The sequence below is a fragment of the Halichoerus grypus genome, chromosome 2 (genome assembly GCF_964656455.1).
Source record: "Halichoerus grypus chromosome 2, mHalGry1.hap1.1, whole genome shotgun sequence".
Taxonomy (NCBI): Eukaryota; Metazoa; Chordata; class Mammalia; order Carnivora; family Phocidae; genus Halichoerus; species Halichoerus grypus.
The window spans coordinates 96609661-96627687 of record NC_135713.1 but is presented as its reverse complement, the minus strand read 5'-3'; the positions used below and the strand labels follow the sequence as shown (position 1 = coordinate 96627687).

General features: G+C 36.3%; 1 protein-coding gene across 1 annotated transcript in view; it reads right to left on the bottom strand.

Moving 5' to 3' along the window:
• ANKRD31 (ankyrin repeat domain 31) overlaps nt 1-18027 on the bottom strand; it is a 143569-nt gene that overhangs the window by 60443 nt on the left and 65099 nt on the right. Inside the window, exons 13-18 of the mRNA XM_078067181.1 lie at nt 15641-15776; nt 10376-10428; nt 7904-9434; nt 7043-7207; nt 2957-3139; nt 1941-2083 (exon numbers count right to left, since the gene is read on the bottom strand). Of these exons, the coding sequence (XP_077923307.1) occupies nt 1941-2083; nt 2957-3139; nt 7043-7207; nt 7904-9434; nt 10376-10428; nt 15641-15776 (2211 nt within the window). The remainder of the gene's footprint in view (nt 1-1940; nt 2084-2956; nt 3140-7042; nt 7208-7903; nt 9435-10375; nt 10429-15640; nt 15777-18027) is intronic.

Sequence of the window (18027 nt, the reverse complement as noted above, 5' to 3'; positions counted from 1 at the left end):
TAACGGTAGCTTTCTTTGCTTAAACATTCTACACAAGCAACGTGGTTTGTGCTCTTAGGAGTCTGGAATCTTGGTATGTCCTAGGCAGAGGGTGCTTACATGACCTACAGCCCCAATATAAATCTTTGAAACTGAGTTTCTAATGGTCTTCCTCGAGTGGAAACATGGAAATGACATTTTTGTTGCTGGGGGAAAGGTAAGCTGTGAGTGACCTCTCATGAGGAAGACAGCCTAATAAAGCCTTCACATAAATACCTCCAGATTCCACCTGTGTTTTTTTCTGATGAGTCAGCTGCATATCCTTACTACACTGCTGTAAGAAATCTTAGCTATGAGGGGTGCTTGGGTGGCTCATTTGGTTAAAAATCTGCCTTCGGCTCAGGTCATAATCTCAGGGTCCTTGGATTGAGCCCCACGTGGGGCTCCTGCTCAGCGGGGAGACTGCTTCTCCCTCTCCCTCTGCCCTTCCGCCTATGCTCTCTCAAACAAATAAAATCTTAAAAAAAAAAAAAGGAAAGAAAAAAGAAATCTTAGCTATGAGCACAACTGTATGCTGAGTTCTGAAAGTCCTTCTAATCAATTCCCAAATGAAGGGGTGGTATTAGGGACCTCCTTATTTTCTTTTTTTTATATTGCATTTTTCAGGATAATGTCTAAAAATGTGATTTTCCTACTACAGAATTTTGGCCCTTATTTAAGTGGTTTCACTTTAAGTGGCCTTTTCCCTGTACATATAACCAGTAAGCTCATTAATTTAATGATTCTTCCTGTTTCCCTTCTTCCATTTCATGATCACATAACCTTGAGATTCTTTTTTAATTTAAATATCTTAAAGGCCAAAGAGCTTCTTTGCTCAAAAGAAGCCACTCTGGACATTAGTCCACCCATCTGGTATTATTAATATTGTTTTGTTTTTAAGTAGGCTCCACGCCCAGGATGGAGCCCAATGCGGGGCTTGAACTCACAACCCTGAGATCAAGACCTGAGCTGAGATCAAGACCTGAGCTGAGATCAAGAGTTGTATGCTTAACCAACTGAGCCACCCATGTGCCCCTTTCTGATATTATTCTTAATCATTAGTTTATATCTCTTATTGCTGCAAATCATAAAGTCAATACTATTCCTTCATGTGACTACCTTTAGGCTGAAAACAGTGGGGATATGCTTTCATAAAATTAACAAAAAATCACCAGGGTCTTAAAAATATCTAGAGACAGATAAATTGGTGTTAGTGAGGGGTTCAAGGTATTTTTTATATGAACCTTGGTTTCATATGTTGTTATTGGTGGTGGTTTCCTTCACTATTTTTTCAAAGCCAATGATTAGTCCTGAAGTGTACATGCCTACTGATAACAATAAAAGTCTTCTCAGATTTGTCAAAGATGAGTTTAAAAATCTTAAGGATTTTAAGGTCTAGATTTGAAATTCAGTGTTACTGAAATAATGACCTTAGTAATTTTCTTTTGTGATGGCTGTCTGATTAAGAAAAACAAAGGAGAAAAATATACAACAAACCCTCAGGAACATGCATTTTTACCCATTTCTTTGAAACCTCAAACCCACTGAGAAATTTTGAGTTAAAAAACATCTGTCAACATATATTATCACTATAATTAGACTCTTTTATCACAACAGCAAATCATTTAAGACAATTAAAAATGGAATGTATTAGATTTATAGCCTACGTTTACCCTGAGACGTTTCATTTTATTCTGACTTATATGAATTTTATGAGGTAGAGACAATGGAAAAACAATTCATTAGTTAATATGATTTTCCAATCTATACACAATATCCTATCTTCGTTTAAAATTTTAAGTAGGTTTTAAAAATCATTTATTTTAAGGAATTACTTTAGTGCTCAGTTTGAAATACCTTAATTTTCTTCACTCATTTTTATGAGAAAAGATAAAAGGAACCCAGTCTGATGTGCACTGTACCTTTAAATGATCGTTGGCAGCAGCATCATGTAAGGGATTAATCCCATCTAGATTTTCACAATTAACATTAGCACCAGCTTTTAACAACTCTACAATTATATCATTAGATCCCTCACTAGATGCCTCATGAAGTGGTGTCCAACCTAAAAAAGGAAAAAAGAAAAAAACAAAACAAGCTGTTGCTTACAAATCAACATTCATGTACTATCTTCATTATTAAGCTTATTTGCACTAATGCAATGAATATCTATATTGATTCAAATGTATATACTAAGTATTAGACAAGAAATAATATTGAAAACTATGGCCTTGAAATGTTTCAATTTTGAAAACCAATCTCATCAAAAATATTTGTTGATCCAAGGGCCAAAACAGAAGACTCACAGAATATAAAATATAATGGGACTAGAGTAAAACTAATCATGTCAATTTGTTTCAACTCAGATATTAAAATAGAGTAAGATCAAGTCTGCCTTCCCTATTTGTATCACTGCACTGTCATATATCCCTCTAAAATGACATACGATTCTTGAAATCAATCTTTTGAGTTTTTCCCTGTTAACTCCTCACACAAGATTTTTTTGTGCCCAAGCAAAATGTTAGATCAATTTAAAAATGGAGGCTGAAAATAAAAATAAGGAAAGAGAGAAACAATGAATAACTTAAAGAGAGGAGAAAGAGAAGGGATAGGGAAATGGGAAAAAATTGGCACTCTCTCCAAAGTCAGAGTTTAGTATTCAGATCTCCAAGAAAAAGACCTAAATAAAGCTCCCTTTACTCCCCATTCTGTATACTTCCTCTGAATGCTCCCACATGTATGTTAAAAACTGTTTCAGAGGAGGTTATTTTAGCAACTGGTGAAAACCAAGATAAATTTAACTATTCAACCAAATAATATATTTTTAAAAAAACAGTTCAAAGTTAGCAGCCAGGATCAAAACCGGGGAAGGGTGGATGAAATGTGTATTTCAGTGAGTTCAAGTTATAAACACAATTAAAATTTCAAGAATCCAAACCTGCATTATCTTTTAGATTCACATCTGCTCCAGATTCTATTAGAGCCTTCACCAGAGTCAAATGTCCTCTTCTGGCAGCCAAATGAAGCTGGCTTTCCCCTCTGGCATTCCTCTTATTGATCCCAGCTGTTTTTACTTCTGTAAATTTGCCAAGTAAAACTGAGGCTTCTTTTCTGTCAAATGCTGATCATTACAAAGGAGCTTAGAAAATACACAGCAACCTCCTCAAATATCCTAAGTAGGGTGCACTATACAAAACATATATCAATATCATCATTGCTATTACTGTTTTAAAATATAACTTGTGAAGGAATTGTAGAGCATCTAAGTACATTACTTTGCATTCATTCCAACAGCTGTTTAGTCACCCTACCATGAGCTTGATTAAAACAAACTTGCTTCAGTTCTACCCTCATTTCACTCTCAGTAGTCTTTTAACAATGGACAAAATTTTTCTTAAAACAAATTGTGATTTTATAAAACATCTCTTTCTATAGCTCTTCTCTATCCCAGTGAGTGTGTTTCTGATCACAAAAGACACCAAAAACTGAACCATGGCCCAATGGATTATTTTTCTTTCAAAAAACATGCAATACAACATCATTATCCAAAGATTTTTCTAAAAATCTTCTTGCACCACAAGTTAGAGAGACTTAAACTGGAGCTAAAAAAAAGGACCATGTTTTCCCCTCAATTTCCTCCCCAAACCATGCTAAAATGATAGTAAAACATTTTTTTTTTAAAGATTTTATTTATTTTTTAACAGAGAGAGAGCGAGAGAGGGAACACAAGCAGGGAGAGTGGGAGAGGGAGAAGCAGGCTTCCCGCCGAGCAGGGAGCCCGATGTGGGACTCGATCCCAGGATCCTGGGATCATGACCTGAGCCGAAGGCAGACACTTAATGACTGAGCCACCCAGGCACCCCGTAAAACATTTTTTTTTTAATACCATAAAAAGAAAATAGAAGAGGAAACAATAGAAGACAAAGACTTCAACAACTTTTTGGGAACCGGAAAATCACTGCTGGAGAAGAGTTTACCAACTTGATGAAGTAGGGGAAATGCCTCAACCCAAATGCCAGCAAAGAGAATTAGGGAGAGAGCCCACCTAAACCCAGCACTTGGGGGCATCAAGTGCGGTGAAAGGCAGTGTTTGTGGAACTGGGATAGAAACATGGAGACTGAATGAAAGTATATATATACAAAAGTTGGGACTCCAAGTTCCCTTCCCCAACCCTGAATTGTCTGGCAACCTTTCCTCTTACCCAAGGTCCCCATACCCAAGCCATGAAACTGGAGATTTATTTTCTGTAGAAATCACATCAAAGAAGCTTCAGAGTGAGACACAAGGAAGGCAAAGTAGAGGATTAGAGTGATGAAACAGAAAAGAATATTCATTAAACCAGCAGTCCTCAAATGTAGTCCCAGATTAGCAGTGTCAGTGTCACCTGGGAAACTTGTTAGAAACGCTAATTCTCAGACTATGAACTCTGAGAAACAAACTGAGGGTTTTAGAGGGAAGGGGGGTGGGGGGGACGGGTTAGCCCGGTGATGGGTATTAAGGAGGGCATGTACTGCATGGAGCCCTTGGTGTTATACACAAACAATGAATCATGGAACACTACATCAAAAACTAATGATGTAATGTACAGTGACTAACGTAACATAATAAAATGAAATTAAGAAGAAAAAAAGAAATGCTAATTCTCCAGCCCACCCCACAGCCTACTGTGGAGGACAGATTTTAAGGTAACTCCTAATGATCCCCATCTCCTGGTATTTATGGCCTTGTATCATCCACTCCTCTTGAAGAATTTGCTTCTAACCAATAGAATACCTCAACATTGAGGGTATTTCACTTCCTTGATTAGGTTATAAGAGATTGTAACATTTTCTGTCTTGCTAGCAAACTTGCTCTGTCACCTTCAGCTTGCATGTTTTGATGAACCAAGAGGACACACTGGAAAAGCTCATGAAGGAAGAAACTGAGGATGACCACAAGGTGGCCACAACCCTCAAGGAAGAGAATTCTGACAACAACCACATGAGCTTGAAAATGGATCCTTCCCTGGTTGAGCCTTCAGATGAGACCCCAGTCTTGGCCAACACCTTGATTGTAGCCTATGAAATATCCTGAGCAGAAGATCTGCCTAAGCCACGCCCAATTCCTGATTTACAGAAACTATAAGATAAAAAATGTGTGTTGTTTTAAACTGCTAAGTTTGCAAATGTGTAATACACTAAAAGATAATACACCTAATGTTCAGACTTTCTGGGGGTAGAGCCCAGTAATCTGTGTTTTAACAAACTTTCCAGGTGATTCTGATGCAAGATAAGGTTTAAGAACCACTGCATTAAACCTTAAGACTCTCTCCCTGTTCTATTTCCTAAATGCCACAGCAACTAGGCACATAGTTTCAGGGCAAGAGATAAAAAGTTTAGAGAATTACTCTCTAAAAGATGGATTCTTCAGTTATTTAACGTGAATCACAGGGGAGACTGACAGCCTCACATCTACATTCCCCTGACATCTAGACAAATCATACTGCTCTTACAAATCTGTACTCAGAAATTCTTTATTCAAAGAATAAAGATATATCTATTATATATATTTATTATATATGTATATATAGAGAATATATTTTAAAATTATGAAATATCCAAAACAGCAAACCTGTAGTTTGCAAGTTTGAATTGAAAATCTCTCCAATAATTGTTACTGTGAGTGGTACAAATCCTCTCACCTAGTTCATGGTGTGCTGTAGCAAAGAAGGTAGGCACATGGTAAACATTTTGGGGCAAAAACTCAAAAATTATTCCATTTTACTGTCATCATAAATTTCTATAGCATGTAACTAAAATTTTAAAATAAAATCTAGAAAAAACTGGAAAGGAAGCAAATAGGACTCACACTAACTTCACAAAAAACTTCTTCATAAAGTCCACTGCAGTTAATGCTGAGTACTTCTTAATAGCATTATACTTTATTAACAAATTAATAAATATTAATTGATAATATATTTAATAATTGGTATCAATATTATTTATTAATAAAGTATAATGCTACTAAGACATACTCAGCTTTTAGTTACTTTGTATGTGATCTATTTTTTTTTTTTTTTTTTACTCTCTGGAAACTCAAGATCCTTAATTACATCTGCAGAGATTCTTTTTCTATTTAGGTAAAATTCACTCTTTTATATAAGATATTATCACAGGTTCCAGGGATTAGGACATGGACATGTTCTGGAGGGCCACTATTCAACCCACTACAGGATGGATGTATAAGAAGGGCTTTAGATTATATGAGAGGGGGACAATGGGAGAAGGTTCACAGAGAATGCCTAATCCAGTGTCCTTCCTACCTCTTTTTTTTTTTTTTTTTTTTATTTGCGAGAGAGAGAATGAGAGAGAGCACGAGAGGGAGGAGGGTCAGAGGGAGAAGCAGACTCCCTGCTGAGCAGGGAGCCTGATGTGGGACTCGATCCCGGGACTCCAGGATCATGACCTGAGCCGAAGGCAGTCGCTTAACCAACTGAGCCACCCAGGCGCCCCCTTCCTACCTCTTAACAGACAATAGATAAATGAACTTTTCAGTATTTACTATTTAACCTGAAGTGGCCTGGCTTAGCCTATTGTTCACCACAGAACTAGCTCCAAGAACTGTTAAAGGATAGTTAACTTGTCCATACTACCAAACACATGCAGTTCATTCATCTGACAAAAAGAAACCGGTGGCCATTCTTTAATTTGCCTTATGGTGAAAAGGCTCAATGGAAGTATCTAAAGGATCTGGCAAAATTCAGATGCACTGCCCCCACTCAATATTCTTGCTGTCTCTCTCTTTATCTTACCTCCTCTAATATTTAAAACTAGAAGTCATAGGCAGAAACATGACAAGAATGTATCTGAAGACTAACAGATTCTCATGTGGTACTTTATAGTAAAACAATCTAAAAAATATAGCTGAAATAATCTTATAACTTAGTGAATGAAAAAAAAAAAAAACCAACAGTAAATCTGAAAGTTTAGAATTGCTGGGCTTGATCATGTCAACTTTTACCTATACAGGTATAGGAATACAAACCTTGGCTGCAGGTAGCTTTCAAGAAATTTTGCCTTTTTCTGAAATTCTGAACTTTTTTGTGTTCTTGGATATTAGACATGCAAATTTCAGAATTTGTTTTTTCTTTTTTCTCACCATTTCTCATAGTGCTTTCATCTCCATTGATATTATTAGTTAATTCCTCATCTGAAAAACAAACATTTTGCAACCTCAGTGTTGCAGTTCTCGTTACTGGTTATATGATTAGAAAAGAGTCTAGCCTCATAACTGTTCCAAATTTCTGTTCCTAGCTGGATTGATTTTTTTTTAAATTTTATTTTGTTTTATTTATTTGTTTTTTAAGGGAATGAAACCCTTTAAAAATGTTTTTAGGGGCACCTGGCTGCCTTAGTTGGTAGAGCATATGACCCTTGATCTCAGAGTTGTGAGTTAGAGCACTAATTGGGCATAGAGATTACTTAAAAATAAAATCTTTAAAAAAAATAAATAAATAAAAAATGTTTTTATATAACAAAGTTTGCTGGATGCAATTCTGATGGGAATACAGTGAATCACTGAAATCAACAGAGCTCACAATTTCCTGCTATGGAAATGTTAGGTTAACTGATATTAAATAAGTGCTATATTAAAAAGAAACATAAAAATTGGTAGAAATATTGTTTATTAACTTCTGTAAATATCAATTTAGCAATAATCTTTGATAATAACAGTTTGGTTTTCAAAGTAAACAATATTACTTAACTAACAATATCCCTAAATTATAGTCCACATGTCCTCATTCTTGTCAGTTTGGCTAAGTTCAGCGGAATTCAGTTAGAAATTTCTATAAAATAAGTAAATCTACAGGAGATGTGTACAAAGCAAGCAATATACTACTAATACCTGGTTTATGAGAAATTTCCTTTTCTTCTTTCTGTCTAAGTTGTGAGATGTTGGCCAATTCTTTACTGGTATTGTCAGTGGAATAAAAAACTGTATCATGTATGGTTTTGCTCTCTGGAAGATCTTGTTTCCTTTTTTTAACTGTAGTTGTTTCTATTACTTGAGAATTAACAACTGTGGATGAAGGCCCATTTGAAGAACTTGTTTTCTGGCTTTCATCATTGTAATTCCTTTTAGTGTCTTCTCCCTCATTTACCTTTTCCACAATATGTGTATCTGTTTGATCCATTAAAGGAGTCGGTGCTCTGGAGCTAAAGTCTTGAGACCTTTTGAATGGCTTCACATGACTAGTCAACTTTGAAGCTTCCTGTGTTGAAAATGTTCTTGGACAAGCTAGGGAAGTATGCTCAGGATTGCCATGTGAGTGATCAAAAGAAGTTTCACATGCGCATTGTTCATAATTTGCAATATGTTGTTCAGGACCTATTGTATTATCTGAATCAGAAAGATTAACAGCTTCCTGTTGTGGAAGTATGGTTAGACTGTATTCTTTTAATTCATTTTCCTGTGAAAAATGGTTTTCAGAAGGGAAAAACTGATGAAAATCCATTTCTTCTCTATTTGTTATATTCTCGTTATAACTACAGTGGTTTTTGCAACCTGTAAAACATACCAGTCTTTTACATGCTATAGTCTTCTCAGAGGTAAAGCAATCATCATCATCAACGTTATTAAAATTTTCCTTTATAAAGGATGCAAAAGAATGTTCCCACTTATTAAGGCTCTCACCTTTTTGACCTGAGTTACTGTTTTCAGGAGATTTATAAGGGCTAATGTGCTGCTGTTCTTGGTGAGTATGAGACTGCTGATCTGTAGTAACAAGTGGTAACTTGATTTCTTTCTGTAAGGAAAGTCCTGAGAAAAGAACAGCTTCCTCTTTGTCAGTGGATTCTAAGAATTTTATTTCTTGATTATCTGATAAATCTAGGCTCTGGGTATGTGTCTCTCTGGGAATTGAACAAGCCTCAATATTGTTACCTAATCCATCTTTCAGGCTTGACAGAGGTGGGCTAAAAAGTTTATGTGACTTTTCTGGAAGGTCATCAAAGGCTTGGAGATTATCTTGCTGACCATTAACCAATCTGTTTCTTCTTCTGAGAGAAGAAAGAGCTATTATCTTTCTTGGAATGTGTATTTCTTGTTTTGCATCATCCACTTGAGTTCTTTTATGTTGTGTGTTTCTTCTTCCTTTATCATTAGACACATTTGTGTTAGGACCTTTGACATTCTGAAGACTCTTCTTTCTGAGTCCCCTAGTAGAGTGTATTTCGTTAAGAGTTGATTGTTTATGCTTGGATTTACCAAATTTTGTGTCTTTGGAATCTTTTTGGTAAGGTTCATATACGTCTTCTTTATTTATAAATAAACCTTCTTTACTTCCTTTATCAACTTTTTCAAGTTCTGACTTCTGTCTGTTGGAATTTTCATTACAAACGAACCCAATGAGATTTTTAGAACTGAATTTTGGTTTCTAAAGAAATAAAACATATAGTTAGCTTTAATTTTCAGCTGTAGTTCTATACTCAATTAATTCAGGATTATTGATAAATCAAACCATTACTCCATTCAATTTTGTGATTTGATCTAACCACAGGGCCTGATGGGATATATACAACCTGATATTTAAAAAAGACTAATAGAAAAAGGCAAATGTAGTAGACTAAGACTCAGTATGTGTACTAATCTGTATTTTCTGCTTCACATTTTAATTTGTTTTTGCCAGTATTTAGCAGTATTAATCTCATTAAGCATAATAAAAAATTTAATCTACTTAATTTTTATGGGCTTTAAGCATAATCAAACAAGAATGCTTCCAAGACACTCTCCTCTCCTAATTGTTATATAGATACAGCTAGAATTAAGAGAGTTCTTTCGTCTAGTGTCTGTGACAGACTATAGGTAGGGCAGCAGAAGAAGGAATTTAAAAACAAGAAGAGGGATATGCTCCCAAACTGATCTGCATGAAAAAATTATTGTGGGCTGCTAAGATTAAAACAGGGACACCACTTCCTCTCACTCACCACAACTCAAGCACCAGATGAAGAGTAACTGCCCACCATATAAAATTTGAAGGAATGGATCAACACCTTTGGCTCTTGTACTGTGCTTAGGCCAGAGGAAATTCGACATGGTTGATAAACCTCCTGGCTCCATGAAGAGGAGGACAAAGGAAATGGCTACTGATACGTCAGTGTGCCGAGACAAGCTATATTTACTCAATTGCTTTGCAAACTAACAGCCCAGAACCCTCTGATTCTCATGTAATTATTCTTAAAAGTTTCTTAAAAGTAAAGGTGAAGTCACTATTCCTGATGAATGAATGCTTCGGCATCTTTCCTTCCACTCTGATTATCTATAAAATAAGCAGCAGGTTCATTCCATAAACATGTTTATTGCTAAACAGAGCTATACCTTGTGCTGGTGTGCATCCTCTATGTCTAATGGGTCGGTGCTGTTCTTTTGAGCTGTAAACAAAAAGAGAAAATCAAAGAAAATAGCCTCCAGTGGTCAGACTCTAGATTTCTAAAACCCACCTGTCCTTTGCCATGAGAAAACCAGAGAAATAAGTGAAATTATGCAAACATTTTCCACTCAAATTGGCACATGTAACATTCTATAACTGATAGTTCTCCTATGTTTTAGAAGCCCCATACTATCTTGAGAAAGCTGAAAACATTTCTGTAGGAAAAGCAATATGGCTCCAACAAAGTAATACCAAAGGCTGGCAATAAACTCACTATTTTAACATTCCCCATAGATATATCCAGAAACACAACTGTTGGCAAACTACTTTTAGAAAGCAAGATTCTTTCATAATTTACTGGATTATCATTTCCTAATATGTCTGCTTAATAAGGTTCTAGTTTGAATGCTTCATTCTCTTTATTTTTCTTTTTAAAGATTTTATTTATTTATTTGTCAGAGAGAAAGACAGAACACAAGCAGGGAGAGCGGCAGGCAGAGGGAGAAGCAGGCTCACCGCTGAGCAAGGAGCCCCATGTGGGACTCGATTCCAGGACCCTGGGATCATGACCTGAGCCGAAGGCAGCCGCTTAACCAACTAAGCCACCCAAGCGTCCCTGAATGCTTCATTCTCTTAAAAGTGAAACATACATGCAGGGAAAAGGTCGCTCTTGAGAATGAGTAAGACAAAAAAAGACGGTTTGAATAAAATATACCTAGGTTGATAATAAGGAAAAAAAAAGTACTTTAGTGTCTCTTTTAAAAAATACTAGAGGTGGAATTAGTTACCTACATATGCATTTGGCCACAAAAGATAAAAACCTAGAAACAGTGCTTTGCACATAGGAGGTATTCAATGATTATTTAATAGAGGAAGGAATAAATGAATGAAAAGTCTTTAAATACATTATGAACTAGAAATTTAAAAATATTTTAACAGGGATGTAGCTGGGAAAAAGAACATTTTATTTCTTGGGAGTAGTTTTCATGACAGCAATCAAATTATAATGTACATAATGAGGCTTGGCATTCACCTATACACCTCATGCAGGAGAGCTGACACACAGAATGTCCTTCAATGAAGCAAAGGAGCTGGGAGCACAGTCTCTGGAACCTATTCCTGAGTTTCTATCGTCACTCATTTGCTTAACAGCTGGGTGACCCTGGGTTAAGTTTCTTAGCATCTCTGCCTCAGCTCCATAAAATCAAAGTAGTAACAGTCCTTATCTTATAGAATTGTTATGAGGATTAAATAAGATAATCCATGTAAAGACTTTAGAGGAGTTCTTGGCACAAAGAAAATGCTCCATCATTAATTTTGTTATTATTATTTTTCAAGAGCAAAAAGGACTGTGTGCCTTCTCCTAACTTTGGTTCTTAAATAGAAGAGCAGGGGGCACTTGGGTGGCTCAGTGGGCTAAGCGTCTGCCTTTGGCTCAGGTCATGATCCCAGGGTCCTGGGATTGAGCCCTGCATCTGGTTCCCTGCTCAGTGGGGAGCCTACTTCTCCCTCTTGTCCCCACTCTTGCTCTCTCTCGCTATCTCTGTCTCTCTCTCAGATAAATAAAATCTTTAAAAAAAATAAATAAATAAAAATGTTTTAAATAAAAAAGCAGAAGAATGTATTACAGGAACCACCATTTGGGGCATGGTTCCTAAGAGAATCTGGAAGCAAGAAAGGGGCTTTTCTCCCCTCTCACTTTGTTTTGTTTTCTGTATAGAAAGCATCTTTCAACTAACATCTTTTTTTTTCTGTTCATCTTATTTAAATTCAATTAATTAACATATAGTATATCATTAGTTTCAGATGTAGAGCACAGTTATTCATCAATTGTATATAACACCCAGTGCTCATTACACCACATGCCCTCCTTCATGCCCATCTCAGTTTTAAGAGTCTATATGCTCTATTATAACCAACTTAAAAAAAAAAAAAAAACTACACAGATATAAATTCTGAAGTGGTGAATTTTAGTGATGTAGCTGTAATTCTTTTCACTCTGTTGCTCCAAGCTCTGTCATATGTAAGATACTGTATTGAAGTATTTTACATACATCAACTCTAATCCTCACAATAACAATCCCACAGATATGTAGGTAGAGGAGTAGATATTATAAGCCCACATTTACAGATGAGAAAACTGAGAGTGTTAATTTACCCCAGGCTATAAAATTAGTAAGAATGAACTCTTGTCCTATACCAAAGTAGATGTATTGTACTCTACAACAGAAAAGCACCAGATATATATTGCATGAGGAAGGTCCTTTATCCATCATTCCCATAATTAAAAGCTCTTCAACTGAAATTTAAAAACAAATACTCTGTTTGATATTCTTTATTTAAGTAAACTAATTTTTTCATTTATATTGATAAGTAAGCTGATAATTAATGACAGACTTTGAAAGTTCAAACTTAAGAAATATTCAAACCACCTGATGAAGCACGATAATACAGCCCACCTCGTAAATTGCCTCCCTAAAGAAGAGTGGGAGCTAACTCCTAAGAAGAAAGGCTTGGGATTCCTTCCCTGAATGAAATTCCCTTGGGTAAGTATAGGTCAGAAGTGGGCACTGGTGAACAGGAGATTCTGGATTTGGAGAAAGGGCTAAAATGCTGGAGAAAGCACTCTCAGCAGAGCAAAACAATGCATGCTACCATAAAATAGAGAAGTCAAGCAATTAATCAGATTATCAAAACAAAAAACATAAAAATACACATACTTTTGCCTCCAACTGAGTATCTGCAATTTTTCATATAGCTTGAAATGTAAATATGAGTGCAATAATCTATACAGTTTATATAAATACGAATATAATAATCTATCTCAATGTGCTTTTATAGACCTGGCCTCAACAAGGTGGAGTCTGTCCCTCTTATTTTCTGATGAGATTGGGCTAAAGGGGAAGAAGTCTTTTGTTCTAAAGAACCATTAATTAATTACCTCTTGGTGGACTTTAATTATCAATGATGTTATCTCTTTATTATAGTGTAGGCTGTTTTTGTTTTTTATCGTTACGTTAATCACCATACATTACATCATTAGTTTTTGATGTAGTGTTCCATGATTCCTTGTTTGCGCATAACACCCAGTGCTCCATGCAGAACGTGCCCTCTTTAATACCCATCACCAGCCTAATCCATCCTCCCACCCCCCTCCCCTCTAGAACCCTCAGTTTGTTTTTCAGAGTCCATCATCTCTCATGGTTCGTCTCCCCCTCCGATTTCCCCCCTTTCATTCTTCCCCTCTAAAGTAGGCTGTTTTAATCCAAGTCTTAGTCCTTAGTCAATAGCATTTAAACAGTTACCTCTTTAGGGAAAACTTTATTAAAATATAGTTTAATGGAGTGCCTGGGTGGCTCAGTCAGTTGAGCATATGCCTTCGGCTCAGGTCATGATCCCAGGGCCCTGGGATAGAGCCCCATGTCAGGCTCCCTGCTCAGCGGGGAGTCTGCTTCTCCCTCTCCCTCTGCTCCTGCCTCGTGCTCTCTCTCTCTCTCTCAAATACATAAATATTTAAAAATATAAAATATAGTTTAATAAAATTGAATGAAGCACATACACATCTCTTGAAGGTAAAGAATTTGTTTTGTTTGTTGTGTTTAAAAGGACTAACACACTACTTATTCAACAAATATTTACTGAATGCCTACTGTATACAAGGCATTTTAGTACTCATCACCAGACTAAACAAAGATCCTTTCCCTCATGGAGCTTAGATTCTTGGGGAAAGACTGAAAATAAAAAATAAACAAACTGTCCAATGTGTTAGAAGGTGTTAAGTGCTATGGGAAAAGGATAAATAGAATAGTAGAGTAGGGTAAGAGGGATTGGAATGAGTGTGGCAGTTTGAATAATATGTTCATAAAATTTTTGATACTCCTCCTTTCAAAACGTGGAACTTCCCAGACTTAGTGACTTACTTAGAACAAATAGAATATAGCAGAACTGGTTGTATATCACTTCCAAGATTAAGTTATAGAAAGCTTGTGGCCTCTGTCTTGGGTGCATTCTCTCTCTTGGATCACTTGCTCTGAGCCAGCTGCCAGGCTGTCAGCAGGCCTAAGGAAAAAGCTCATGTGGCAAGTAACTGAAGCCTCTAGCTAACAAGCAGTGAGGAACTGAGGCCTGCCAAGAACCATGTGAGTGAGCTTGAAAGTGGATTTTCCTGTCCTAGCTGAGCCTCAAGATGACCATCCCTCACTAAGAGCTTGGCTGCAACCCATTAGAGACCCTGATCCAGAACTGGTTACTCACTTGAAAGGCTTTCAGACTTGTAATCCTCAGAAACTCTGAGAGATAATAAATGTTGTTTTAAGATGCTAAATTTTGGGTAATTGTTGCATAGTGATAGATAACTAGTACAGTGAGGGTGGGAAGGAGGCAGGTTGCAGCAGTATTAACTAGGATGGTCTAGGCCTCCCTGAGAAGATCACATTTGAACTAAGACTTGAAGGAGGTGGAGGAGGCCCATCTGAAGAACAGCAAGGAGGCCAGTGTGACTGAAGTCTAGTGACAGAGGTAGAGAATGGTACGAGAAGAAATTAATTAGAGTGGACAGGTGATATAGGGGTCTGTAGGCCACTATAAGGATACTGACATTTCTTCTAGATTAAATGGAGAGCCACTGCAGGGTCTTGAGCAGAAGAATGCTGTGATCTTACCAAAAATCTAACAGACACATTAAGGAGAATATAAAGAAAGTGCCATATATGTAAATTCTTCTTATTGACAACCATAAATCGAGTTCTTTTGTAGTTCAATTTTTACCAGTGTAATGGATGACAGGGTAAAAATACAGCCATAAGAAAAGATTGTTAGGGAATAGAAATGGAAATAAACAATCCTGGCCACACTCATCGAGAAAGATACAGCCAAATATAATTTACATCATATCATGTTATTCAGCCAAAAAATTGTCAGGGAAAAAAAGAACTTTATAAAAGTTTTCTTAACTGTTTGCAATGCAAAGCACCAGTGAAAAGTACATTTGATATTATTTCTCTTTGTTCTCTTTGTTCTTTTAGAGTCCTACCATTATGTGCACTTGCAAACAAGTCAGTGTGCTTTATTAAAGGAATGGGGCAAGGACACCACTGGATGGATTTTCTCAAAACTAAGAAGGAAAAGAAACTTAATTTCTATAATTCTAAATTCAATTTCTGTAACTCTCTACGAATATGATAAACAGATATAACAGGGCAGTTTAATCTTACCTGGTTTTTGGTGTTTAGGAATATATTTCTCAAGGAGACGCTTCATACATGAATCTTTGGCCTCATCCAAAGGACACTTTCCACTGTCACTTCTAAGTAACGGATCGGCTCCATTCAAAAGAAGTAACTCTGCCACCTATGGGAAGATTGTTCATGTGAGCATGCCCAGACAAAAGGTATATTATTGTAAATGTGTGCTAACATACAACTCTAAGCAACATCTGATATTTCTTTCAATAACAGAGTTTGGGTTTACCTACAACAACTTTGCCCAATAAAAAAATTAATGTAATTGCGACTGAATCATAATTTGTTGATATACATACCCTTATCTTACCAAAAAAAGAGAGAAACAGGGAGAGAGGGAGAGGGGTAGAGAGGAAGAGGGGCAGACAGGGAGAGGGAGGGAGGGGGGGAGGGACTGAAAAGAGGAAAGGTGAGAAATGTATATAGTTCAGATGCTGGTGAAATGGAGCTGGCAGATATACCAAGAATTAGCACTGGGTTCTGTAATAGTAAATGTAAGTTTAGCAGGTTCCAGGAGATGGTTATGTCTTCTGTCTATAACTATGTTGCTGCTGCCCCTCCTCAGAGTGTCAGGGAGAAACCAGTCAACCCTTAATCTATTACTACTCCTCAAGTAACCTCCTCTATGAAGCACTCCCTGACCTCCCATCCATTGCTGCTCTAGAGAAAAATGACCTCTCCCTTCTTTCAGGTACATATTTTACCATAGTGCACAATATATATATTTATTATTACATTATTTCTTATATATCTGTCTTGCCTGTATGCTAAGGTTTCTGAGGGTGGGACTACATTTTTCTTTTAAAATTTATTATTTTTGAATAGGGAATTAATGAATATCATTCAAAATACAGAAGGCTCAGAAAAGTATACAATGAGAAATAAGTTTCCCTCCTCTACCCTTGTCCTCCAGTCATCCAATTTTTTCCTAGGCCCTTGTTACAGTTTCTTCTGAATTTTTCCACAGTTAATCTAGTCCAACAGGTATATGTATGTATGTATGTATGTATGTATACATATATTTTTTTCTTATGCAAGTGGTCATATAGTATATACGTTCCCTTATATTTTGCCCCTGAACAACAAAGCTTTGAGACTGTACCATACCAGTATAAAATAAACTTCATTATCTTTAGCATTTGAGGAATAGTTTACTATTAAATGTACTGTACTTTATTTAACCAGTACCGTCCCAATAGATGTTTAAGTTGCTTTCAAGCTACAGATATATGTCTTAATTATCTTTATATTGCCAGTGCCTATCTCAGTGTCTGGCATAGAGTAAACAGTCAATAATATTATTTAATAAAAGAATGCATGTAATCAGGGAGGATATGCGGAGTAGGATCTAAGTAACCCTACACTAAAAGGAGACTAAATTTTCATGTTAATATCTGGAATGAGAAAAAGGATCTGAATTTCTGTAAATTGTATATACCCCTCAAATTAAATATATATGCATTGTTCCTTTTATAACAGACCATACTAGGAGAGAAAAACATAATACCACAAAGAGACAATATAAGCCAGATCCCTTAAAAATTATTAAGACTCAGCAATTCTGTTTCTCAAACTATTTTATTATGAGAATTTAATGCTAGATAGGGAAATTGAAAGTAATAGTATATATAATTAAATCTATAATTCATATATAAGCCAGGTGTAAGAGGATAACGAACTTATGTCTGGATCTTCATGTTTTGTTCAGCAAAGAAAATAAAGAGTATACAGCTTTCTTTTAGGAAAAGAAGTTTTGGGAGGGAGGGAGGAAGACGGCAGAGGAGTAGGGGGCCCTAGTTTTGTCTAGTCCCTAGAATTCAGCTAGATAGCTATCAAATCATTCTGAACACCTGTGGACTTAACTGGAGTCTAAAAAAAGAACTGCTGTAATTCTACAAATAGGAAAGTGACCACTTTCTGCAAGGTAGGACGTACGGAGAAGTGAATCTGAGGTGATATATCGGAAGATAAACTGCAGGAGAAGGGAGTCTCTGTCAGCCGGCTACTGGAAAGTATAGCAGCAGAGCACAAAATGAAAACTTTTAGAAGTCTGTTCCGGTGGGGAAAAAAGAGAGAGAGAGAGAGAGAATATAATCAGACAAGTGAACAGAACAGAGCAGTACACTAGATCCTGGGTGTATTTTGGTAACTTGTTCTTAGTAATGCCTACAGATTCTCAAAGATCACTACATTCTTGTCTAAATGTCTCCCTTTTGTCTAAGAATTTATTCTTGATTTTTCTAAGGAATCAGAATGAGCCAATCATCTATAATTCTCAAATTTCATCTTTTTCAATTTAAAAAATGTATTTCTTTTTAACAGTTTCAGTGAGATATAATTCACCCATTTAAAAAATATAA